The sequence below is a fragment of the Perissodus microlepis genome, chromosome 12 (assembly GCF_051167445.1).
Source record: "Perissodus microlepis isolate ML-2025 ecotype Zambia chromosome 12, ASM5116744v1, whole genome shotgun sequence".
Taxonomy (NCBI): Eukaryota; Metazoa; Chordata; class Actinopteri; order Cichliformes; family Cichlidae; genus Perissodus; species Perissodus microlepis.
Window position 1 is genome coordinate 22,916,299 of NC_140472.1, and position 26,761 is coordinate 22,943,059.

Consider the following 26,761-nt stretch of genomic DNA (forward strand, 5'->3'; position numbering starts at 1 on the left):
GGATCATAATCTGATGTTCGTAATTCCATCAGTTTTATCAAGATCTCCAACATCACTGGTTGAAACGCAGCTCCAAACCATGACAGAGCCTGTGCTGTGTTTTGCAGATGGCTGTAGATGTTCACTGTTGTATCTCTCTCCTGACCTCCTCCGTACAATGCTCATGACGATTTAACCCAAAAATGTCAAATTTGCATTCATCACTGAATTTTCAGTCTAGTTCTTGTAGAATAACTCAGCCTTTTCTTCCTGTTTCTCTTTAAGCATAGATTCCTCACAGCCACCCTTCCACTGAGACCATTTATGATGAGACTTTTGCATCTGTGTCAGATCTTTGCTGCATTTTTTCCCCCATTTCTTAAGGACATAACTTTCAGATACCGTTCATCTTTGATGGATAGTTTTGTTTAAGGCTGTCACTTCTTCTTTTGTCCAGATTCTTCAGATTCTTTAAGGGCAAACTGCTCAGCATGCCAAAATATTCCTATTTGTCACCCTGTTGTTGCAAAAATACTATTTTACACCTCTCCAAACTGTGTTGTCTTTGGCAGTTTTCATAGATTCTACTACAGAAATGGTAATTATGTATTTTTGTGACAGGCTGCTAGTAATAAAGTGCCTAGAGGTACAATTTGAAATTGGGTTTTTTTTCTTTGTTATGTGTAGACACAACAGTGGTTCATCCCTAAAGTTATAGGAGTCTTTTAATGCTTGGATGATTCATTGTAAAGTTAGTGGTTAGTGGCTTACCAAATTTTTAAAAATCCTCTGAAATGGTCAGAGATATATTTTTGCTCTTTTTATTGGATACTAAGTAGAGATGGACAGGAAATTGGGGAGAAAGAGAGGGGAAGACGAGATTTTTGCACTGTACTGTACTAGTTAAAAGAGCAGTAAGGTCTAATGTTAGCTTAAAACAGTCTTCCTTCTCATGTCTGTCATTCTAAACGCAGTCATGAGACATCAGTTCTCTGAACGCAGGGAAGTAAAACTAAGAAACAGAAAACAGTTACACTAAACTGCTTTGACTGCCTCTTTATAGGCTCACGAGTACTCAAAGCCAGTCGCCACCCATAAAAATACCAACCCCTGTGGACTTTTGAATGTTTTATTTTACAACACTGAATCAAAGCGAAGGTTCACTTTCTACTTATAAACAAAAATAAAAAATGTCTAATAAAATGAGCAAAGGTCTGCATCCAAATTAAAAGCATACAGTACATGAAACACGAGTTGTTTAATATGTAATCCTGGTTTACTATTTTAAAATTGATATTTAATAAAGGCACACCTGTTAAATATTACTTTTCACCTTCCTGTACCGCAGATCATGCTGATTTGTTTGATGCTTTTATATTTTAGAACTCCATAATCAACAATAAGACCTTGCACATACAGGAGTATTACCCTTAAATGCACTTGCTGTCACCTTACTGAACATTGCGAGCCTACTTTTTTGAATTTGTGGTAGTGTATTTTATTACCAGCCCTCTGATTCAGTGTTTATGGGTAAATAAGTACACAGCACAATATTAAATCCAAAAAAAGGAAGCTTTCTTACCAACCATGAAAATTTTATTGATCATAAAGTAATCATTTGGATAGCTTGCAAGTTATCAAGCTTAAAAAGTTCCATTATTCTCATTATGTCATCATTTCAGCAAAACGGGGATGCCAACAATGGAATGCAAGGTGTTGCAACAGCTGCACGATATAACAGCAGGTCACTGTATAAAAACGTTATACAGATGACTACTGTGCTGTTGCTGACCAAAGTCCCACTGAGACAAGCTTCCTCAGGGCAGTACTGTCCATCAGCACTGTTAAGTCTGTGGGGCCAGCATCCCTCCTCCTACCCTGGACATGAGGCATAGTGGCCCTGTGCTGATAGTAGGGCTGGGAGAAGGAAGGGCACCGTGTCATTGTTTAGAAAAGGAGGCCTGCGAGCGTGATGGTTTGCTCGTCCTTTGCAATGCCCCTATCCTAGCCCTCGCCGGCTCAGTCTTTCTTGGTCCTCTTGGCTTTGGCTATGTTTTCCTGACGTTTCTGCTTCTTCTTCTGTTCGCGGTCACGTGCCTCGATCATCTTGGCCAGCTTCCAGGACAGCAGAGCGCTGGCAATGAAGAGAGGGGTGAGAGCCAGTATGATAGTTGTGAGAAAACCATAGGGGTCTTTGGCAGCCCACTCCACAACATACTCTGCCCATGCTTGCACGTCGATCATCCTGTTCAGGAACGATGAGGCTCAGACCTGAGAAAGATGGCCACGAGAGAACGCTGTGAATATCTGCAATATGTCATACTCAAAACATATGTGTATATTCAAATATTACAAAAGGGGGAGTATGCTTTATGGACAACTTTCAGAATGCACTTAAAGGAAAGTTAAATATAAAATTGTTTATAGGTTATAGTCTTAGTTGCTCTTTTATATCATCATATATCTTTGATTTGTAAACTGTTGGTTCCCCAAAAAGCAACTTGGCAGCATTACAATCAACTCTCAAATCAACACAGATATCATTTCATTTTTCTGAAAGGTAAGCTTAACCAATTGTTGTATTAACTAGTAAATACACTGATCAGGGATACCATTATGACCACTAGCAGGTAAAGTGAATAAAACTGATTACATCTTCATCATGGCACCTGTTGTTGGTCGGGATATATTAGGGAATAAATGAACATCGTCTCCTCATGGTCGATGTGTTAGTAGCAGGAAAAATGGGCGAGTGTTAGGATTTGAGCGAGTTCTTTTTCCAAGGGCCAAACTGTGACAGCTAGACGACTGGGTCAGTTCATCTTCAAAACTGCAGCTCTTGTGAGGTGTTCCTGGTCTGCATTGGTCAGTATCTATCAAAAGTGGTCCAAGGAAGGAACAGTGGTGAACCAGTGGTCGGGAATGTTCTGCTGGGAAACATTGGGTGGATGTTACTTTGGCCCCTACCTAAGCATTGCTGCAGACCACGCACACTATTTCATGGTAATGTTATTCTCTGACAGCTGTGGCCTCTTTCAGCAGGATAATGTGCAGTGCCACAAAGCAAAAATGCTGCTTAAAAGATGTAATGAGGAGCACACCAACGAGTTTGAGGTGTTGACTTGGCCTGTGGATTATCCAGATCTCAGTCCAATCGACCATCTGTTGGATGTGCTGGACAAACAAGTCCAATCCATGCCCCACCTCGCAATTTACGGGACCTAAAAGATCTGTTGTTAACATCTTAATGCCAGAGGGCGTTGAGAGCACAGGGGTCTCAACAGGTCAGGACTGTTTTGGCAACAAAAGGGTGCTCAACACAATATTAGGTGGTCATAATGTTATGTCTGATCAGTGTATATCACCTAACAATGTGAGGTACTTTTTAAAATTGTAGCAAGAAAAAAATCTAGAACTGAATAAATGGAGAGAAACCTGGGAGGTGTTCAAGCAGCAACTGCATTATAACACAAAAACATGTCTCACTCTCCTGTCATATACCAAACACAACCTCCCAGCATCCACCTGCAGGCTCCCAGAGGATGTGTACACACCACACATATTTGCAGGGAGTGATAAGCCCAGACACTTAACTATTGAGGTTGTTAACTATTAATTAACTGTTATTTATTGTCGTCATTTAGGCTGAGGTTTGTTTTTTTTCATGAAACAGTTGCCTGATCCAGGATGATTTTTCTCCCATGGGATCTGATAAAGTTAAGTTATTGTCTTGAGAAAAACGGTTTCTCAAAATTTAGGACTCTATTCAAGGCAAATTTGGTTCTTATCGGATACGACAGCAAGACATTAATGAGTTAAGTAAAGACATTTAAACAGAAATAAAGAGATCCAATGCTGGTGAGACAAATGCAAGTTCTAAAATTAAATATTTCTAACACACTGATAAGGAGGAAAATCTAATTCTGTTACTTTAGCGAGCCTAACCTTGATATCAGATCAAACTGGAACCATACGGTCTCATGTAGTGCTGATCCTCACAAGCATGTCCGATCTTGGTGGAAGAACACCTCACTTACACATTTGTTTAACATAATATTGCCAAAACATCTGAAAGATCCATCTGGACACTGTTGAACTGCTGTCCTCATGCAGATGTTTAAGTACATTTAAAACAAGAACAAACATGTAGAAAAAAGCTTTCACCCAAAAGCTACAACAGCACTAAACACTGCTGAAACCGAACCTTGCAAGATAATTGTTTTGCATGTGTGATATGTTTTACCTTCTTTTTTATGATTACTTTTAGAAATTTCTGTGTGTATTTATAGACTTTTTATAAATAATTACAATGGGAATACTTTCAAGCCTTTTTTTTCCAGACCTTTGCACTGCACCCGATTTCGTTGTACATGTGCAATGACAACATTATTATTAGTTTAACTGCGGTCCTTTTACCCAAACACAGTCACTAACTTTGTCAAAATGCCATGAATAAGAGGACAACAGACGGACTTTGTCAAACAAGACAACAGAGGCGCACTTCTTTCACTGCACACGGACCAGCTGGGCTGTAGTTAGCCCCAAAGGATCATTTAGAGCAAGGAAGTATAGCGAAGTCTTTTTTTTATGTTTGATTACAGTTACAAACGTCAAATGGACTTAGATGATCTGTTAGATAACTGAAGTTATCCCCAAAGACTTCAGTTCCCACAGTTTTCGTGTATCGTCCCTACGACAGTGAGAAGGGTTTAGGGCGCCATTCAACAGGAGTCATTTGTGAAGCGCTCCGACCAGCGGCACACAAGCAGCTAATGACCAACGACTAACTAACTAGCTAACCAACTAACCACAGTCTCTAGCTACAACCTTAAGACATCAAGTTATGCGAGCGATTTTAATGTGTATGCATATAGGAACAGATATGCATTTCTTAGACGCGGGTGAAACATTTAGTTTCATTTCTACTGCCGCTAGCTAGCCCACCCGTGCATTAAGGCCTGACTTTTCGATACAAGAGCACTTACTCTCGGTTAAACAGTAGAACGACCGTCTAAGTGAACGCAACAAACCGCCTAATTTATGTTTTCAAAACAGTTAGTCCTGATAAAACTCAGAGTGGCATAAAATACACCAACTTACCAAAATGAACGGAGATTTGTGTTTGTATCCGCGATAAACTACCCAGCTCCTCCTTGTTCCGGGAAGTGGAACTGGTGTGGCAATGAGGCATTCAGGTGATATCGGCAAAATGTAAAAACAAGAAAAAAACATGGGTTTTTGTTTGTCTTCGTGAATCATTCTAAATGTGTAACACTTCACTAATATTAGATGCCAAATATAAATAAATATCTAAATATAGATAAGATAAATACCCTTCTGTGTTGCATTTGCAGACCGTCAATACCAAAAATGCACCGGTATAACTTATGTAGAACAAGCCAAATCGTTCAAATATAATTCAGAACGTAATTGTAATTCCAGCTTAATATGGTTTTTTAAAATCTTTACTTAAAAGGGTATGAAATTGTCTGAAATTTGTAATTTTTTCTGTTTCCCCGCTAGAAGTTTTCGAAATTACACTTAATCAGTATTATTTGAATGCACCATGAGTTCTCGCTTGTGGTTGGACATGACGAGATTCCTTGGTTATTGGGATATGTAGTCCTCTGTACCATCAAGCTATAGGAATGACTCTAAAATCTAAATATATTTAATACATTTATTTGCCAGTTGCTCTCAAGAAAATTAAGGAACATTTAGTTTAGATTACCTTATTTATACTCTAGTTGGAGGTTGCCTGTTATGTCCATCAGTATCAAATTGCTCAAAAGAAACATGGAAACGCAGCAGACTATGCAATAAAGACATATAGAACAATTTATAAACATATATATATATATAAAGCTGAAATGTCTGATTGTGTGTGGAGCTGTTCTATCTGGAGAATAAAGCAAATGATAACTGTGTTAAAATAAAATAAAATAAAAAGGCTTCATTGGCCCTCTGAGAAAGATGACTAACATAACAAAGGAGGACCTGCTGGCTTTGTGAACTTCCTGTGGGGAAGTATTGAAACCAAATCAGGTTAGGCCACATCTGCTCCGTCCATACGGCATGGATCACTTTCAGAGCAGTTCAAAGGCCAGCCTTTTAGACTTACTCACAGAGCAATGAGAGGGGCAGCTGGGAACACATGCGGCAGGCAGACACATTGCAAACACACATTCTGGTATACCAGTGTAGTTTTGAGCCAACTTTTATAGACAATTTAGAAAAACATACCCCAACCTGGCAGCTTTTCTTTGTTACTTGCTTATAACAATTAACTTCTGTAGTGGCTCATCATACAGGAAAAACCAGGGGGCAACAGCAGCCACACCCTAACCCCTGATGAGTATTCTACCCCTATAAAATTGGGGGGCCCCTTTCATGACACACAGACATGGAACTAGCATTATCAACAGACGGGGTGGGGGCCAGTAAAAATGAGTGTACCACAGTTTGTGGTTAACTGGCTCCACTAATCCATGTGTCATAAGTGTTTCAAGAAAGAAACACACTAGGTCTGGCTCTCCTATGAGAATTTTCTAGCATTTCTTTTCCTTTTTTTTGTTTGGCAGAATGATAGACTGAAATACAGGAAAGAGTAAAAAGAAGATAACGTGATGGCTATGAGAACTTTAAAAAAACACACAAAAGCCTAAAAGTTATACCTATAGCTATCTAGAACTACAGTTGTGGCCGGTGCTGTCTTGGTAATGTGAGGCTTTCAATGACTTCTTTGGGCTGTACTTTTTTTCCCAGGGTGGAATAAAAAACAAGAACTGAGTGCATAAGTTTGAAATTATTTAGAATTGTTACTAATCCACACAGGGCCAAACCCCTTAATGGATTAATGCCATTAACATTTTGTGAAATGCCCCTCAACACCTTCCACAGATGTTTCTGGTAGCTGTTAACAAGCTTCTGGTATAATTCTTTATGGATATCTCACAACTCTTCTTGGAAGAATTTGTAGAGGCCATTCCAGAGTTTGATTTATCTACTCCAAAACCAGTTTTGATTTGTTTGGGATCATTGTCCTGTTGGAACACCCAATTCTATGCAAGTTTTAACTGTCCAGCTGGTGATTTGAGGTGAATTTCAAGAATTTGGAAGTAGCACTCCTTAATTACTCTACTCCACTTTGTGCAATGTACTAGTGTCACCTTCAGCATCCCCAGAACATGATGCTACCACCACCATGCTTGGGAGAGTGAATAGGTTTGAAAGCTTCACCTTTACTCTGCCAAACCTACCTTTTGTAATTGTGGCCTAATTGCTCAATCTTTATTTATTCTGACCATCAAACTTTTCTTCGGAAGGTATCTTGCTTTTTCATGTAGGCAGCTGCAAATTTCAGTCTATAGATTTTGGAACAGGGAGTTCTTTCTTTGTCAGTGCATTCGTGGTCCATGGTGATGTAAAACTGGCTTCACTTTGGGCAGTGATGCTGGTATTCCAGCAGTTTCCAGTTCATGGCAGGTTTGAGCCTCGGATGGTTCCTGGGTTGTTTCTGAACATCCTAACAAATTTCCTGCCATCTGAGGGTGGCGGTTTGGGTCTTTCCAGTCCTCGACAAAGTGTTGACATGTCTGAATAATTTGTGCTTATGTACAGTTGTTGGAATTGATGATCTTGGATCATCATTGGATCATCTGCAGTTGTTTAGAAATTCCCCTATGAGACCTTCCCAACTTGTTTAAATTAGATCTTCACTGAGGACCTTGGACTTTCCTATAGTTTTGAGTACTGCTGTGTCAAACAAATCCTTTTGATGCAGACAAAGAAAGTCAATAGGGCTTGGAATCGTCAAGTTAAAAGACACTGTAGAACCTTCAGAACCACTTATTAAAATATTGATGTGAGTGTATGAATATATTTGAACCTGTATGTTTACTTTGACCCTGTGTGGATTAGAGAAAACCCAAAACAAACTGAAACTTGAGCAAACAATTTTTGTCGTTTTGAAGTCTTCAAAGATTCATGCAGTGCAATCATTCCACCCTGGAAAAAAGAAAAGTTCAAAGAAATTGTTAAAAGCCCCAAATTAGCACTACATCGGTGCCCAGGATAAAACTTCTACTTCGAACTATAACTCTAAAAAACACTACCTTGATAGCATCAATGACCTGTATACCTGGTAGTATCTTAAGTTACCTCAGCCAAACTTTTGGACTTATTTTCTCAGACTTTATGTATCCAAGCAACAATTATACTGATCTCCAAGTAAAAAATCAATAGAGTCGCCCCTTAAAATAAATAATATAGGCAAAAAGCTTGTCCTTCATGAGTGCGTATGATTACTTGTCAATTGGCTGCACCATATAAGAGCTGATGTGGCTACAGAGGACAGGCATGTCCACCTTCATATGTTCTTACCCTCTGCGGCCTGACAGCTGAAACCACTTTTGGACTAAAAAGCCGCAAAAACAACGATCAAGTTGTTATTGAAGAAGCTGGAGCCCGGGGTGGTAGCTGAGGCTCCAAAGGAAAAAAAAAAGTCAGTTTTCTTGCCCCCTTTTACCCCTGTGGGAAACTGCGAGGCCGCCTCTGGATTAAGTCCCCGCCTTTAAACTCAAATAAGAAGGAAACTTCAAAGGCCGTCGGCCGCCGGGGCTCCACCCTCGCGCTCCCGAAAAGCTTCACAAAGGATTTGCCGACGTTCGGGAATTCCGCCTCCAGTTCCTTTTATAGCGCCACTCGTGCGCTGGCAGCTCTCCAGGATCCCGCCCATCCGGTTACTTTGACAACACAAAGGACTTCACGGAACTCACAAGCTCCGCCCACTTTTCCAAATAAGGGCAGTCTCTCCATGTACGGCAAACAATCGGTGCGAGATTGCCCTTTTCTCTTCCTTATCCCGTTTATATGATCGGAGAGGAACTGCGCTTCAGGTTGGAAGCGGTGCGAACATGGCCGAGCGAGTCCAGCAGCCCCCAGCCAAGAGGCTCTGCTGCCGGCCCGGCTACAACCCGGCGTGCAGGCAGGGGCAGCGGGCTGGAGGTGTCCTGTGTGGCGGCGCGGGGTCCGCTCCGGGAGGGTCGGGAAATGGGAAAACGCACAACCCCGAGTCGTTGCTCGATATCGCGGCTCGCAGAGTCGCGGAGAAGTGGCCGTTCCAGAGGGTGGAGGAGCGGTTCGAAAGGATCCCGGAGCCCGTCCAGCGGAGGATCGTATATTGGTCTTTCCCGAGAAGCGAGAAGGAGATCTGTATGTATTCCTCTTTCAACGCTGGAGGAGAGGAAAGTGGAACTAGCGGGGACAATAATGACGAGACCCAGCTGCCTTTCCTACGGGGTGTCACTCTGTTGGAGGGTGGCTGGGTGGACAACGTATTGCAAGTCGGTGAGTGGACCATTGCGTTAGAGTAACGCAGGAAAACAGCATATAACCAACAAAACACCCAACTAGCACTGTTTGCCTTTTCCATTGGAGCCATGCCAGACTTTTAAAGGGCTCGTGTTTGCCTCCCTTAGTCTCGTCTATTATAAACAATGCAGGGTATTTCCACACCAGTCTACCCTATAGCTGTGTGTGAGAGCAGCCTATTTTCAGACAAGCCCGTAATAGTAGCCCACTTCTTCTTGTTTTTACCCACTGAGCTGCGCGCATTGAATGGCCCACAGCCATCCCAATTGGAAGCTTAGCACTTTGTTCCTATTTTTGTGTCTTTCTAGCTCTCCATGCCCCCACCGATGGGTACGCAGACAAAAGCCCCCTATATCTTTTCACCGCTGGCTAAATAGACGATATTTAGAAAGGGTGGGAGGGACGGTGATTTAAAGCCACAGTGCTTCTGTTTTGTTTGCCAAACACCTTTGTGAGACGGACTGAAGTCTTTCTTTCTGCCTTTCCAATATTCACTTAAAGCCCAAGCTATATGCACGGGGTAAAGACAAATATGTTTTTTCCCCTTGGCGGCATTATTTTTGGTAAAGCTCGGGGTAATTAGAGGTGCTATAGGCTCAGCAACCCCCTGGCTGGCTGGCTGGCTGGCTGGCTGCCTTTGCCAGAGCCACAATATTTCACTGCAATCGTCAGTGCAATAGACTCAGCTGTCAATCCGACTCCCCACCCTTGGAAACGGTTCAGGATTCTAATCCCATTACCCTCCCCAGTTCATCTGAATCTTAATGCATTCTGCAAACAAGATTTTATGCATGATCTTCTTCCTCCTCCCTCCCTCCCTCTCCATCTCTCTCTCTTCCCCCTCCTTGTTCCCTCTTCCTCTCTCACTTCTTGGCTTACTATCCCTCCAAAGAATCTGTGTGGAGATGGCTTCAGCTCTTGTGGGCTCAGAGAATGTGCAGTGCACAATAGTAGCCATGGAGTAGGCAGACAGGAAGGCAGCTCTCCCTCCCTCTCTCTGGCCTGTTTACCAGATTCCCCAGCATTAGTCTCATTTATGGGCTCGGTCATTTGGGGCTTTAGGAAGCAAAGCACTCAGCTTAGGGTTAAATAAAAAGTGTGAGGCGTCAGCGAGGTATATGTAAGCAGTGTGTGTGTGTGTGCTTTGGGAAATAGTGACAGGCAGGGTAACAAGGTCATTTACTGTGGCCATGCATGTGCTTCTGTCTGCTTTAAAGAGATGGAAAAGTGTGTCAGAGTGTGTGTGGGGGCTTGATAAACACAGAGGGAAATTGTACATGCATCTCTCTCCCTCTGTGTGTGTGTCTGTGTGTCTGAGTCTGCATGGGCTGTCAGTCTCATCCCGCATGCTCACAGAGAGTGGAGAATGACAGGCGAGTACACAGCAGGAGGAGGGCATGTTATGCTGATTGCAATTTTCACCCCAGAATTTTTTCTTTTTTTAAAGCTTGGGAAGATAAAGCCAGGAAGAGAAAATGATAAATAAAAGATGCAATCTACTCCAGGGGACAGGCAGCCACTGGAGGATGAGGGCTTAAAAGCAGGGCAGCGTGGGAGGGGGGAGGCTGTCAGCCACATCACACACCACATGTATTGGCCCATCAAACACATACAGTGGGTCTGGCCTGGAAAACAGTGCAGGGTGGCTGTTAGGGCGTGTATGTGTGCGCACACAAGCATATATGCATGCATGACTTTGTGTGGCTTCTTGTGTGCAAATGTGTGTGCTGTCAGTGGGATGGGATTCAGTGTTGATGATGAAAGACAGTAGAGCAGTAGAATAGATGCAGAGGTTATTGTGTATGGGGGTTGGGGGGGAGCTAATATACTTGAATGGATCTGCTGTCGCTGTATTCCGCTCCTTCCCCTCCCATCCCGTCCTCTACCTCCCTCTCTCCCAAGTGAGCAGCTATAAAACTCTCCATATTTACTCCCCTAAGGCCAACTACCAGCCCCCAGTCTCCTGTGATTATTTATCTTTTTCTCAAAGACATTAATCACAAGCCTTTTTCCTTTTTTTTTGGGTCCCTCCATCTCTTTCCATACATCAGTGCTATGGAGAGAATGGATAGGGGGATGGCGCTTAAGGGGAAGAGCAATAGATCGGGTGATATCAAGAAAAAGAGGGGAAGCCTAGAGGGAAAATGTGGGTGGAAAATGCAAAAGAGGAAAGAAGCATTGAAATGGTGATTGCAAGAGAAGGGAGATGCATGAAAGTAAAGAATGAAGTGCGGAAAAAGGGGAGAGAGTGAGATGGATGGCTCGCTCTCTCTCCCATGCGGGCTCATCTGTTCCAATGCCAGCCTCTGAGATAAATTTTCATATACGAAATTCAGGCGTTATCTTAGCGGTCCACTGCTCCTCGGTTATAGCAGCGTTATAACAACCCGGCTTCGGTATTTTTGCGCTCCTCACTGATGTTCAGGTCAGCCACAGAGCAGGTGTCGGACCACATACCTAACCTTAACCTCTAAAGGCTTCTGTGTGTAATAATACACGAAAAACTGCAAACGAACAGCATTAAATATGCATCTTGCTTTGGAAAGCAGTCCCCCTAACAGCAGCTGTCTGTCATAAAAAATTACATTGTCATGAGGTGATCACAGAAACATCAGTAAATCTCACCAGTGGTGCCAAATTTTGAATCTTTTTTTAGCTTGTCAATCACACTGTACCGTGTGGCAACTGAGCATCATTTACCGGTATAGAAAACTTCTAGATCAGCCTGTTCTGATCACAGCATCTGTTCTCTGGTCCCCTTGTGTAATTTAGACTCAGTGGCTCATCTTCCTGAAAAGGAAGGCTAGTGTTATTGTGCCCCATCCTCTAATTATAGAATTCTAATCCTATGGCTGTAACATGGCATGACAAAGCATGTTTGCACTTCATTACCCTCCTTCCTGTTTTAGTCCTCCAGCATGGGTCAAGTTCATCCCCGCTGCTGTCATTTATTCAAGACTTGTACCTTTCCCTTGAACTCTCATCCCTGTGTTTCTAAACCCTCCCACCCCCCTGCCTCCAGGGCTTTGTACTAAGAGTTAAAAAGGAAAAACCCCATAACTCTCGCCACCGTACACACCACCACCTTCCTATCCTGTTACCGTAAGCCCCCATGTCCCTGAGGAGTGACATACTGATGCCTGGCATATGTCGCTCTCTGCGTTGTCATTAGCATAGTCTACGCGGGACAGCCTGTTTATCCAGCTCCGCTTGTTAGGCTAATTTTTTTTTCTTCCACATGAAGCTACATGTCATTTTTATCATCCTTACTGCCCCAAATCTGAGTGATGAGGCGGACACTTTGAGGGCGCTTTAAATTAAACTTGAATGAAAGTAGATACGCCATAACCTGTGGACCATTTTGCTGTGTTTTCCATGGTGGTGTTATCGGACTAAATGGCCTGTAATATTTTGCCTTGGCCCTGCCAAAAATATCACTGAGTGTCCATGGCAGTCATGCTGGTGTAAGTGTGAATGTCATCCTCCCCGACTCCACCTATTCCAGAGATAAACTGTTAGGTGTGTGTGTGTCTGTGGGTATGTTTGCATATATGTGTGTCTCGTCTTTTGCTTCTGCATGCTCATAACTCAGGTTAATTTGTTCACGCTCTGGAGAATCTTAATTAGGTTTCTGCGTCATCTGCTCTCACCAACGCTCCGTTTTCTTCCTTCTTTTAGAAAAAAAATAAGTCATGATGTCAATGAAACAGTGAAATAACAACCAGGCGAACCACCCGCCTGGTTGTTATTTCACCTGTTTTTTGATTGTTTGTTTTTTTAAACCTCTTCCTATTTGTCACATGGAGAAAATCATAACACAGACTCTGCTTAAATTGTCTGTGTGGCTCCATTATTGTGCACCATGGGTGTGTTAGTGGAGATGCTGCACAAAAACTTTATTTAACATTCGGCCAATATGAGACGACAATACAACATACAGAGAACAGCATTTAAACAAAAGGCTTGGTAAAAACAATGAAGGTTTGCACACATTGTTAAGTTATTGCTGGTATGACAATGCCAAAGAGAAATATTTTACAAAGTTGAAGGAACACAAGCTTGTTTGTGCAAGAACAGACTCATGGATCCACATCTCTTCTTTTTTTTTTCCCTATGCACTTCTTTTGAGCTAAGGATTCACGAGGCTTTTTAAAAGAGCTTCTTCGGGGCCCACATCGACAAGCATTCAAACATTCTGTCCACAAAGGTGCAGAATTTAAGATGCGCAACGCAAATCTTGCAGGAGCATGTCGTCTGCGAGACGCTATCGGGCTGAGCGTTAAGGCTGTTTTTGTTGGGTGAGGGCTTATTCTTTTTGTTTGTGTGTGGGCTGTTTCTTTTCATGTGGGTGGATCTGGTTTTATTTTCCTGTTAGGTTAGAGAGTTCCTTTATCTTTTTTTACAATGCCCGTCGAGAATGAGCCCACATGCCCACCGCTGAAGACAGGGAGAGCTAGAGAGAGAGAGAGACTGAGCATTATTCGAATATTCTGGGAGGCCATACTGCTGTAAAGAGGCAGAAATTGTGATGCCGGACTTAAAGAAATGCTGTCACATTTTCAAAAGAGGCTTTTCAAAATTATTCCCCATGAAGGTTTTGTGCTTTCCTATAAAGTTCTTTTAGAGGATTCTGTGAAAGTCAGGGTTATCAGATGTCTGTAGATCAAGCTTGAAGGTGATAGCGACGAGGGAGCAGTGATCCAGGATCCGGTGCATCAGGTCTACCCCTAGGCATATGACTAACCCTGGGCTTGTATCGTCATGGAAACATGCCTGAGCCTAGAGCTAGTGTAAACATCTGGCTGTCCAAGAGGGAGCGAGAGGGGCAGCAACTGCGTCCATGTGAAGAGAAGCGGAGTCTTTAAAGAGAGCGCTCTCTCTCTCCGTCTGGCTTTGTGCATCTGAGCCTGGGAGAAGGAGATTCCAGGGCCTTGTCTCATTATGTTGGCCGAATGGAAAGAAGATAGGATACCTTTCAGCTGTCGTGTAATGGAAACACGTTAGCTTAGTACCTCCGCGTGTGTGTGCGAGTGTGTGCACATGCAAATGCGACTTTTCAGTCTTTGGTTAGAGACAACAGATTGTGTTTTGTGTTTATCTTTTGATCTCGCTATTGTTTATTTCATAATATTACTTGATGAGAGATAATGCCTAGATTGGCAAAGCATCCAGGAAAATTACTTTTTTTTTTGTATGTTTCCAGCTGAGCAGAATATTTTCCATCTAAAGCAAAAGTTGCGTAAGCGTCACAGTAAATCCAAAATGTGTTTGCATGATAATTACTTTAATTCTGCAATAATAAGTTTTAGCTCGATCTCAGTTTCCGCTTTCTATCGCTTGAAAGCAATGTGGGTGGCCTCCTTAAGGATATACCCTATAAAGAAACAATGCCATGCTGCAGCCGCTAAGTGATAGATGACCACTGGTTCCTCTGCTAGCTGTGCCTCGATCCCATCATGTCAGAATTTTCCAGAAGGTCCCTAATGCTTGTCACAGCCTTAGCTCCAAACTCTAACCAACCCCGTTCCCAGATGTGCCTTTAGATAGATTTTTCCCACCACAGACCATAACTTCCTGTAGCCAGCCATGTTCCATCTCCTAAACTTGGCTTTAACTGTCCCCTGCTCCTCCCATTTCCAATGCCTATACCTGTAGACAGTCCTGTCATTTCAAGCTCGGACTAATGTCTGTGTGCCCTGTTTCCAGTCTTTCTACCTGACTGGAGCCAGCCTCTGTCTCATTCTCAGTCCCAGACATAGCCGTTTCCTCCCTACCCCTCTTAAATCAACGTTCCCAGTTCCAACCATAGCTTCACTGTATCTGCCACACTGCCAGACCTATCGCAAGTAGCCCAAAGACCTCTTTTCAAAATAACCCTGCACACTAATAGAAGCATATATTCAGAGATGCTCAGCGTTTAAGATCAGCATGTGTTGGTGCTTGTTAAAATAAACCAGCTAAAGTAATAAAGTTCCAGCATGAGCTCTGTAACGTCTGCCCCAGTCCCTGTTCCAGCTTGACTTGTCTCCTGTCCCAGACTGTGGCTGCTGGGTGTGCGTCAGCACAGCTCCTCGGCTGGCTGACTCTGTCTAGGAATCCAGTCCTTCCTCCACATAGCTCCTGCCCCTCTCTTCTCTGTCAGCAGAGGGAATGAAGCACAGGGAGCAGGCGATGGAAAGGGTACTAAATCCACAATGACAAGGCCCTATTAAAAGACGTTTTTTCTATTTCATTTAATGACTTTTATTACCAGCCGCCCCTCTCGCTTCGATTTGGCAATAATAACAACAGGGGAATGCAGCACTCAGCGTTATCCTATCTGATTCTCCCTTTCACTTTTTTTTTTCTTTTTAATGAATTCCACTTTGCACCAATGTGCTGCTGAAATAAGCACAAAAGCAGTCCAAGTCTGTGCTTACTGCAGTGGAGAGCTAAATGTGTATATATTTATTGTGGATGGATGCCTGTCTTTGTGCCTTGCATGCATGCATGCATGCATGCATGTACATCTGTAGTAAAGACTTTGCACACGTCTTCACTGTTACCACAATCCAAAGCTTCTCCATGTGGTTTGGTCAACAGCTGTTGTCACCTCAGAAGCCAAACGTTTTGCGTTTTTTGTGTGTGTCTGTGTGCGTACATAATCACTGTGTGCTTTGCTCAGAAAGTAGAAAGCTACCTGCCGTGGTCCAATATTAAGAACAATTACTTTGGTCTATCCTAAACAAATACACGGCATAATGATAATAATAACACAACTTTCCCTTGTAGTGAGTGTATAATTCTTGTATCATGTTCGTCTATATCGAACGAACAGCCCAGGGCTTTCTAATAAGAAGGCAGTCAAGGTCATAAAGATTTGGACCTGGACTTTAACTCGGGTGGATCTGCCTTGTAAAGCTACTTCTGAGACACAGCCCGCCCAAATTCCTGCACAGCTTATAAGTAAAGGCAGGATTCTTTCAGTCTATTTAACTTTGTGTGAACAGGCGAATGTACGTGTGTGACTTTGTGTGTTAATGGCTCGCTGAGCGTGTTTATGGCTGTGTGTGTCAGGCTGAATAAAGGTGAGGCATGTTAATGATAAGAGGGTGGATGACATTCCCGTCTGTCATCATTCCCACCCTATCTCGTTTCCACTCTTGCATGTACACACACACACACACATACACACATACATTTACCTCACAGTGCCGGGGTGCCGGTGACTAGGCGCCTTTGAATAAACAACAGCAGAGGATGAGGGTTTACCTGCCACTGACCCCTGTTGCTCACTCACATACATACTGATAGAGGTGTTCACTCATTGACTGGTCCCTCCCCCATCACTAAGCTGGCCCAGTGTTGACCTCTTCATCTGATCTCCAGGGATTTACCGAAGTCAAAGGTCAATCTGGTCAGACTGTCCCTCCAGTGGCTGACTGCCTTCCTTGAAAGACAGGCCCCTGCTCGCATTATTGTTTTCCAATAAGTAGCACCTGACCAAAGGAAAAGGCTGCTTGCTTGATTGAATGTGTGCATGCGTCTTTACACGTCCCAATAAGCAATTTCTCACCCGAGAGAACGGTCCAGGAGGAGACAAAGAGTATGCCCACTTTTGTTGTCCCTTTTGTGGAACAATCAGGAATCTGAGCCAGATTGAGACGAGGGGGGTTATCCCCTTCTCTCTTCTTGCCTGGCAGGCTCAAGTGCCGTGTGAGCTATGTAGAGGAGGAGGTTTTGAGAGTGCAAGGTGCCTCTGGCTGTGCCTGGTCCAACGATGTCGTGGCGGTGTGGCATGTGAGACATGCATTCATTGCTTTGTGGCAGAGCAGGGCTGAATAGAGCTGGAAAGGCTCTCCAGGCATGAGAGACAGAGAGACAAAGAAAGAGAATGAGAGAGATTCAGAGGGAAGGAGTAGAAGGCTTTCAAATGACTATGGAATTTAGTTTGCCCTTCTAAAGAGTTTTTTTTCTTTCTTTCTTTTCTCTCACTTCTATGCTCTTGTTTTGTTTTTTGCTTGCTTAGTTTTTTTTTTTCATATTTCATTCCTGTTTTCCTTCTTCTTGCCAGCCTGTTTTCTTGGTCTTACCATACCTCCATACTTGCACTCCCTCTCTGTGCTTCTAAGCTCCCATTGTCTCTGTTTCTCTACTTCCTGATTTTCAAGTTTCAATTCCCAAGCCAGGCTAAAGACACCCATATTGTATTTTACACGGCTCCTGTCTAGATACAGCATGTTTCCATCAAGCTTCCTGTGTCTAAAGTCCCAAAAGAAGGCTAACAAGCTTTCTAATTCCTCCTCTCTGTGCTTTGCTAGAGCTACCAGTCTGTGTCCAGGTCTCAGGGGCAGTCGCTGTTTCTACATTCACAAGCTCTCTGTTTACTACAGGATTTATGAGAGAAACAAGACTTGGCCTACTTGCTGTGATGTGTATTTGTCTGAAGTTTTTAAATGATCCTCAATCTGATGTTGTTGTTTTTTTAGGCATGGCAGACCATCCTGGAACCTTTTTAGGTCGACACTGATGAATGACACTTGTTTATTGCCCTGATCACAACACTTCTGCCAGGCCACAAACATAAACCTAACTAAAAATCCTGACTGATCGGCTGATCTGAATGCTAGCCCACAATAGCAGATAAACTTCTACACATCCAAATGGCAAATGTCATACACGGTGTGCTGTTTAAGATGCTTTACACAACCCACAGTGACTTCTGCAGGCATCTGCAAGCTGCTTTGCAACCCGCCTCCACTGCAGTTCCTCTTTTCACTGCTGTTTCTCAATCAAATCTGCTGTGATGATGCCTGCTCTGTTCTCTGCTGGGGGTTTTGCCGCTTCTCTCCCCTCTTCCCACTTTCCATGTCTGAACATGAAATTGGATGCAGGTTCCCAAGCAGAGCGAAATGTGGAAATAATAATCTTATTTTGACTGAAACCGGTCTATGCCTGTCCCACGCTCTGCTCATTGAACGGCATGGGTATAGTGTGGGTGAAGTATTGACGCTAGCATTATTGCCTGGCATTGTCGAGGATGATTGTATGCCATTGTGTGTCACTGCCAACCTGTCTGTCTGCATTCTAGCTGAGACTGGCTAGCTGCTAGCAGGCTAGCTGTCCCTCCTGGGTGGCTACATCACCTCATCCTATACCCTCCTCACAGCCAGTGACAGCCCAGCCCAGGGAGACATAGGTAATGGTCCTCTCTGATGTACACCCCGACTCAATTGAACTGGATGGCAGACACATGCCTAAAATAACAAAAGGAGGGGAGCGAAAGAGAGGGGGTGGAAAGGAGAGAAGGGGAGGGAAGGAGCGAAGCGATCGATAAAGCAGGGACACATTGCCTAATAAAGATTTATTCCTTTCCCCCCCCTCGTCTGCCCTGCCAAGGCGGATGGCGAGGGGGGGGAGGAGAGAATGTGATTAGTGGACTTCTTCTCCCAGGGTGCTTCTGATAGCATGTGTGTATGCGTGCATGGCGGTGCACTTGGCCCCATGCGTTGTGTGTATTTTTGCATCTCGGTGTGTTTATCGCATGTGTTTGTCTCTCTCCCAAGAGCAATAGGGGTTAAAAACGGTCTCTGTCGTTTGTTCTGCCAGCAGCGGCACTAGCAGCTGCAGCTGTGTCCCTGCCTCTCTCTTCCTGTCAGCTAATATTTAGTTAATCTTTGGTCTGGGACCTACGGGACTGGCCGGAGCTCCTGGTGCCCCATCCATCTCGCACTGATCTATATTCCACGCTGGATCCCTGTGCCATTAACCACTACCAAGGGGAGGAGAGCAGGGGATGGAGCGGCGCAGAGGTAGAACTAAGAGGAAAGGGCAGATGGGTGGAGGTAGAGCTGTAGAGAGACAAGAGAGTGATGGAGAGGAAGCGATAGAGGGAGGAGGAGGAGGGGTAGCTGTCTACCGTATCAGCACTAAATAAGAGGGAAAAGGCAGGCAAGGAGGTGGGTCAGCTATTCCATACATGGCAGAAATTGCTCCTAATAATTTAGGGGAAAGTGCAGCAAAAGAAATATGCACAGATTTATTTATTTATTTTGAACTCTGCAGCTCCATTTATTTCCTGCTTTATTGGATGCCATCCCGATTTAAGTCTTTCATATAGAGGAGCAGGTGGAATTACTTCAATCCGACAATAAACAACAGAGAGGTAGAGTGTTTCCACAAGGAGGTGTGAAAGGTTGAGGAGGAAAAGGCCGACGTAGGTGGTGGAGGAGGATGGGCAAAAAAGAGAGAGGCAGAGGCGTGGGAGTGAGCGATCCATATGCAGTGAGTGGGCCACTTCATTGATATGCATTGTGTAGTTATGAGGGGGTCCACCTGTGAAGGCTCCAAGTGCTGAGTCACTCAGTAACGCACAGACTAAATGCTTTTATCCCAGACGCCTCGTCCATCTGAATGGAATATAATAGGCCGTAAAGTGCTTTGCTAGCAGCGGCTGCTTGCCCCATGGCAAACCCTTGCCCCTCGCTCTCACTCACCCTTCTCCAAATCTCATTTCGCCACTTTCATGGAAACAAAGTGTGCTTAGCTTTAATTACATTGTTGTTTTTTCTATATATTTTTGTTCTTCTTTCCATCTTTCCATGTTGTTCCTCCTGCAGTGCTTTTCTGGCAGCAACACTGAGCTTTCTCTCTCTCCCCGCTACAGCCCTTCTGTCCACACTCCCTGCATATCTTCCCCCTACAGTTAAGTGTGATCCCTCTGCTGCTGCCGCTGCCGCTGCTGTGTGTCTGCCTGTGTGTATTTTGTGTGTGGGGCACCTGTTTGGGATCTCGGTGTGTGTTCAGGGTCACGCCTGCAGGTCGTGCGTAATGAATAGCAGAGCTGTTGGCGAAGCACAACTGGTCGGGGAAGGAGGTGGCCAGAGAATAGCTCACCAGTGACGGAAGGAGAGGAGGAGGATGGACGGATAGATGGAGGGAGGGAGGGAGGAAAGAAAGAAAGAAAGGGATGACGGAGCGAGAGGACCAGTAAGGGAGGAAGGGAAGAGTGGTTGCAAAGCCAGTGAGCCTTAACCACCTTCTGTCAGTCTGTCTGGTCTTGGTGCTGTTTTCTCTCTCCTCGGAATCTAATGGCTTTTCCACTGTCCTCTTTCCAAACCTCCTCACCTCCCCTCCTCACCCCCTTCTTTCTACTCTTACCCCTCTCTCTCTCTCTCTCCATTTTTTTTCTTTCTAATTCCTCTCCATCTCTCACTTTCCCAGTTAAAATTCTCCAACGAAGTCCCTGTGCTGTCTTCCCTTGCTACCTCCCCTCCCTCACTCTCCCTGTGTACTTCCAGCTGCTGGCCAGGGGAACAGCTGACTAAATCTAAAGCTGGGGCCCCTGGCTCTGGCTCTGGCTCTGGACCTGGCCCCAGCTCCAGCTCTGCCATAGTCTCCTCCTATTCTCAGCCCCCCTTTTCCCTTCCTCCAGCCCTCCCTCTTCTCTCTGGCCTCTAGCCCTGGCTCCTCTCTCAGCAGCCCCAGCTCAGCCCTGGCCCTGCCTCTGAACCTGGGCTCCAGTTTTGCCTGACTCTCAGTGGTTCCTTCCAACCATCCCCCTCCATCCCACTTTGGAGCTGAAAAGCCTCAAAACCCTTCGCTCTCTCTCTCTCTTTCTCTCTGTTTTGCCTATAAGCCTTCTGTTTTGCTTTCTCTTTTTCGTGTGTGTGTGTGTGTGTTGGCTTTTTTGTTTTGTTTTTTTTAATTGTGTATTTCTTGCTACTTCATTTGCTCACCCTCCTCCCTGCTCTGACAGGCTGTAGCTGGGCCCCTGGTACTGTCCCAACATATCTGGACTGAGGCCTCATCCAGGTTGGCTGCAGTTCAGTTCTCTGGCTCCTTTGCCCAGCATCCATTGCCAGGCATCTTCCTCTCTCTGGCTATAACGTTAGTCACTGTAACTCAATGTGGCTCGCTTTACTCCAAGCCACACTCGGCTTGTACATTCGGTTGTTTCTGGCTTAACACTTTCCGTGAAGCTCTCAGACTCGTCGCGTGTCTCCTCCGTCTCCTCGACTCCAGTTTCCGTGCGTGTCTTTAAGTTGTGTAGATGGGCTCTGGCTCAGGCAACGGCATAGACACACACGGCAGGCGCACGAAAGCATGCATCGTGCGAGAGTGTGAAGCATATGACACATGATTGGCAGTAGGGGGAGGATGGGGAAAAGCAGCGAAAGGGGAAGTGGGCCTTGTCACAATTCTAGACAAGCCGGGGGCTCAAGTTTGATCGCTGCCCAGGGAAAGGGAGCCTTTGTTCACTCCCCCCGCCCACCTCCTCCCTACCTCTGAGGCTGTCAGAGCGAAGGGTGCAGGCTTGTGTGATTAGGTGCAGGCCCAGGTTCCATCATCACTCTTTTGAACAGACATTGCCCACAGAAGACACATGCCAATACGCTTCTTCCTTCTTGACACCGAGCAATTCTGAAAGGGCGACTGTAGGGACTGACAGGGTAAAGTTCAGAGAGCAGCCTGCAGCTACACTGGGATACACATTCCCTTTGAGTGGAAGTGGGCCAGTGAAGCCCAGGCAGGAAGAAAAATAGTCTCTCCTGTGGAAAAACTTTTGCTTATTATTCAACCCATTCCTGTCTGTCTAATGCCCACAGCAGTCTCCCCCCCCCCCTCTCTTGTTGCATTTGTTGTCGGCTTTTGTTGTTATGTTTTAATTTTGTATGTATGCGTGGAGAGTGATTTGCTGGGTGGGGGTGGAGGGGTGGGAGAGCAGCAAAAGTTTCCTTTGGAGTCACGTTTTCTCTTGCTGACTGACAGACGCGGGATGATGAAAGCGAATCGCAAAGTGCCACAGACATCAAAGGTTCCTGTCTTCCCTCACTTATTGGCATCAGTGCACAACAACCCGGCGTGGATTCCTCAAAACAGGGAGGGAAGCAGGGGCGGGTGGGGCGTGGAAGGAGCTGCAAGACGTGGAGGCATATGACAAAAGAAACTACCGTCCAAACAGCTTGAGGGGGCAGAGTCAGGAGGTGGGGGCGCTAAATAATCAAACCTAAGCGCTGTAACTGAATCGGACTGCTTTTCAAGAGCATTTTCAATCAAAACGGGCTTTTGATGTGCACTGATTCTGATACCAGCGATGTTTGAATAGAGAAATAGTGACAGGCTTGAAGTTATGAAGAACTCTGCTTTGGGCCCTCACTTTGAGGCTGCTTTCTTTTTTTGGTGTGCATGTATTTTTTTTTTTTTGTATGGACCAGTGCAACAGTAATTAACTGAGTGTTAAAGCTGAGATGAAGTAAGCCGCTTGGTTCTGCTCTCCTAACCTTATAGACCCCTGCCCCCCCAACCCCTCTTCTGTGTCTGTCTCTCTCACTCCCTCCCTTTTATCCTTTCTCTTGTTCAGGATGGCACCCATTGACTGCCTCTGACCTAATTTGGGCAAATTTCACTGACCTACTTCATGGGTGAATGCTGACTTGCCCACGGGAGGTGATTCTCTCACACACATGCACACATAATCTTTTCTATCCTTACGGTTAACATGCAGGCCCCTCGATGTCCCGTACAGTGGATGTGGTGGCGGGCAAGTGACCCCCCTCAGCTCACCCCCTCGTTCCCCAATCAAACCCCCTTCTATCCTCTCCTCCTTCAGCAGTCTGGCATCCCAAATGAACATAATGAGGATATCAAAGTGCGAGCGCATAGTAAAATATAAACAAAGCAGTTGGCCTTTGTTTGATGTGGTCTCAGAGGTGACATAGCGCTTCACTTCACTAGTCTCTGAAGAGATGTAATCAGCATAATTGTGTAAGGATACGATTATTCTTCTGTCATTTATGAAAATGCTAATTTGAGGTAATTCGATCAAATAATCTGGTGGTACTTTGGGTGTACTGGTAATCACAGTAATTCATTTTTTAAAGTTTGAACGATACAGACTATGTGCATGTTGAGCAATGTGAGAATTAGTCTGTTAATGTGCTAAAAATGAATTCAAGCATCATTGCATTCCTCTGGCAGATTAATTCCCAGTCAACTGGACGAGGTCCTCTGGAGGGTTTTGGAAAGGGTGTTGTCATTCTTGGATTAGTTTTTCCCCCCTTTTTTCTTTCTTTTTTAATGTGAGGATGATTAGTAATAGACTTCTCTGCCTACAGGCCTTCACAAGGACATGATGGTTAGAATGAAGTCTAGCTTGAAACTGTGTTTCGGTCACGCTTGTGTTAGTATTCTTTGTGCAGCCGGTGTTTTGTGTGTTTGACAAAGAAGCTACTTGTGTTCATATTTTTATTATCTGCATATTTTGCACTCTGTGTGTATGTGTGCTTGCCCCCTGAATGTACATGCATATAGACCCAACACCGGACAGACACACATTGTCATGGCAACGCACACGGATGTCAACAAAAGAGGCTCCAGGGTGAATATTGTCCCCCCTCTTGTCCAGCAGGGTGCAATTTATCTCAATGTAGCCATGAAAGGCAGCTATTTACATGAAACCAGAGCTGTTTCTGGGAAATAAGGGTCTCTCTGAAGGTTTTGATGTCAGCTGCCTGCTTTTAGTCCAAGAATGGAAACCTTAACCATCCAGAGAGAGAGAGAGCGAGCGAGAGAGGGGAGAGGAGTGAGTTGTAAACCTACCGAGAGAGATCTCAGTTCCCCCATGTGTTTCAGGTCCTCACCCTGAAAAGTCTCTCATCCTTTCCCCTTGGACTTGCTTTCTGAAGGCCGAGCGTAGCGTGTGATTTCAGATGCTTACAGTTTGCACAGAGTAAATCTGACTCTCTCCCACCCCCCCACCCCCTTTGCTTTATAGCTTATCCTTAAGAGAGTGGTGCTAACATCAACGTCAATATTTACAGGAATAGCCCGCAGGCAAGCGAATCGACCACCTCGATTCAGCAGAGACATCAACCTTTCTCGTGCTCCCCCTCCTTCCTGCCCGTTCTCTTCTTTCCCTCACTTGTCTTCATCCCAGCTATTCCCGTTCTCTGCAACAGCCCGTCGATCAAGGCGCCAGGTGGCTGAGTTATTTGTCTTTGGGTTGCCTTTGTTTTGTGTTTGTGTGTGTGTGTGTACATGTGAGCACAAGGTGCGTCCTGTATGCGCAGGATCTTTGACAGGGCCACGGCTTTGACACAGGCTCAGCTACTGTTTGAGAGATGCTGGATGACGCGTGTCAAGTGATATTAAATGTGAGAGAACCTCCCCTCCTTTCTTCCTCCATCCCATCCCCCACACCCCGAACCCCCACTCTGCCCATCCTGCCACTGTGGACTGTGTCTGCTGTGGTTAGTGTGAGCTATGACACTTTCCACTGGGTCTTTTTTTTTGTTTGTCTTTTTAGGGAGGGGGGGTAGGCGGCACATCTGATGCATGAAGCCTCACATCACTTCGGGTATAGAGTGGAGAGAAGGTCAGCAGATACACAGAGGAATAGATGCAGTGCACAGACACCTTACCTGTGTCAGGTTTTTCCCTTTTTAATGGTCAAACTGGTTATTGTGCAAGCTACATATTTTTCAGTTATGGTGTTTGAAAACTGCTGCTGTAGCTGTTGCACAGTTTTGTCTTATCTGGGGTGCCGCTGATGAATCCAGGTCACTTTCCGATAGACTGCCCACCTGTTTAATTGTTCCATGTAGATTTGTTTATTTTCTTTGTGCAGGGAGACGATAAATAACTTTTTTGTACATTTCACTGTGGCACTAACACACATGTGCACCTGCTGCCATCTTTGCCAGGTAAGGCAGAAGCACGAGTAGCATGCCAGCAGGCCTGATGCTCTTAACAGGATGCTCCGAGATGGGGGGGTGGGGGGTTGGGGGGGTGCCGGGCAGAGGCAGCTTTATGGCAGGATGTAGCACGCGCTGGCGAACAGAGAACAGCCAGTGTGACCTCAGTGACTCCAGGAAAGAAGGGGTTAAAAAAAAGCCAGCATGGCTACATTGGCTGCGTTACGCAAACTGGCGGCTGGCTGGAGCTGAAAGGGGAAGTGCTGAGCTCAGAGGAACACTGGCTCAGAGCCATCGCTCCCTCCTCCCTCCTCTGAAACCCCCCCCTTTACCTCCCACCCCTACCCGCCATCCTCCCCCTCCTCCCCGCTACAGCTGAGTGCTCCCCATGCTTCCCACCGCCAGGCGTGGTGATGTGTGTTTGTGTGTCTGTGGGCCTGTGCTGGAATGCAGCTTCCCCCTCGGCTGGGGCCTGTGTGCGTGTGTGCGTGTGTGTGTATGTGTGAGTGTGTGTGTGTGTGCGCACGTGTTCGTGTCTGTCTGGAATGATGCCTCTCCTTGTCTATAGTGTGACGTCAGTACACACACAGCAGGTCAGCTTAGGGCTAGGCAACATTATGCATGTGTGTGTGTGTGTGTGTGTGTGTGTGTGTGTGTGTGTGTGAGTGTGCGTGTCATGGGAGGGGGAACAGGGGAGGAGTCAGTTATTGGAGAGAGAAAAAGGAAAGAGGAGGGGCTGTTTGTGAGCAGAAGGAGGTTGACTGCAGGGAGTCACTGAAGCCAGTATGCGTGCATGCATGAAGGAATCATGAGTGTGTCAAGGGGTGGGGTTTTGTGTGTGTGTGAGAGAGAGTGTGTCGGGTGACTTTCCAAATGAAATGGGAAGGGTAAAGAGAGTAAGGTTATTTCCTGGCGTGGAGAAGTGAACCTAAAAACACGCACATAACCCACGCATGTGCACTCGCAGTCATGCTGCAGTTTTCAGTCCAGTGCCATTAGTGCCCAGCTATTTTCATATGCAAATACATTCTGTTCACTTTCAGCAGCATTAACTTTCACAGTGGCTTTTTGTCTGTGCGCCGTGCTGCATCCACAGAATCTTTTTTTTTTTAAACCACACTTGCTCTTTTTTTATTTTTATTTTTTTATTATCGATTTTAATATTTGAGCTTTAGTGGCTCGACAAACTTCTAAAAGCTGCATTATCGCCAAAGGATTTCTGGGTCAAAGTTCAGATTAAGTGAACGAAACGCATCTACAATCTATTTTGCATGTCAATCTGGGAGTTTCTGCATGCAGATTTTGCATAAAAGCTGAAAAACACACTTTTCAATAATCCCCGTTTATTCCTTTTACTTTGTCTATTGAACAGACCAGCTCATTTTGAACAAGGCTAGTGCTTTACTGTCTCAACTTACTCTATAGGTTTGCCACCAGAAAGATACTCAAGTGCTGTAGTAGCAGACAATGGCTTTTCAATGGATCCCTTTACCTTCATCTATAGCTTGCGTGGGTCTTCTGGGACAGACTTCTGCTAATTACACGCAGTCATTTCCAGCCATCTGTAATTTCATTCACACTAATGAACCTTGCACATGGATTGGGATAATGTATAGTTAATGTACAGATGGGAGACAGAATTAGCAGGCTGCTAACTTATCAAGTGACAGAAATTTGTTGGATACCAACTAAAGGAACAGTTCACCCAATACCACACAGGTGAAATTACACCTAAT

General features: G+C 44.9%; 2 protein-coding genes across 3 annotated transcripts in view; one reads left to right on the top strand and one right to left on the bottom strand.

Annotated features, from left to right (window-relative positions):
* Positions 1-1,553: 1,553 nt before the first annotated feature.
* On the bottom strand, positions 1,554-8,616 carry smim15 (small integral membrane protein 15). 2 transcript variants are annotated; one of them, XM_084946813.1, is made up of 3 exons: positions 8,362-8,616; positions 5,080-5,150; positions 1,554-2,250 (listed from the first exon to the last, which is right to left on the bottom strand). In XM_084946813.1, exon 3 carries the CDS (start codon positions 2,221-2,223, stop codon positions 1,999-2,001), a length of 225 nt encoding a protein of 74 aa, XP_084802939.1. In that variant the 5' UTR covers positions 2,224-2,250; positions 5,080-5,150; positions 8,362-8,616; the 3' UTR covers positions 1,554-1,998. The 2 variants fall into 2 exon arrangements, with proteins under 2 accessions (XP_084802939.1, XP_084802940.1); XM_084946814.1 differs by lacking the exons at positions 5,080-5,150; positions 8,362-8,616 and adding an exon at positions 3,925-5,052.
* Positions 8,617-8,805: 189 nt separating this feature from the next.
* The window catches only part of LOC146376304 (zinc finger SWIM domain-containing protein 6-like), a 49,212-nt gene continuing 31,256 nt past the window's right edge, over positions 8,806-26,761 (top strand). The window contains exon 1 of the mRNA XM_084946806.1: positions 8,806-9,327. Coding sequence (XP_084802932.1) covers positions 8,895-9,327 — 433 coding nt within the window. The 5' untranslated portion in view covers positions 8,806-8,894. The remainder of the gene's footprint in view (positions 9,328-26,761) is intronic.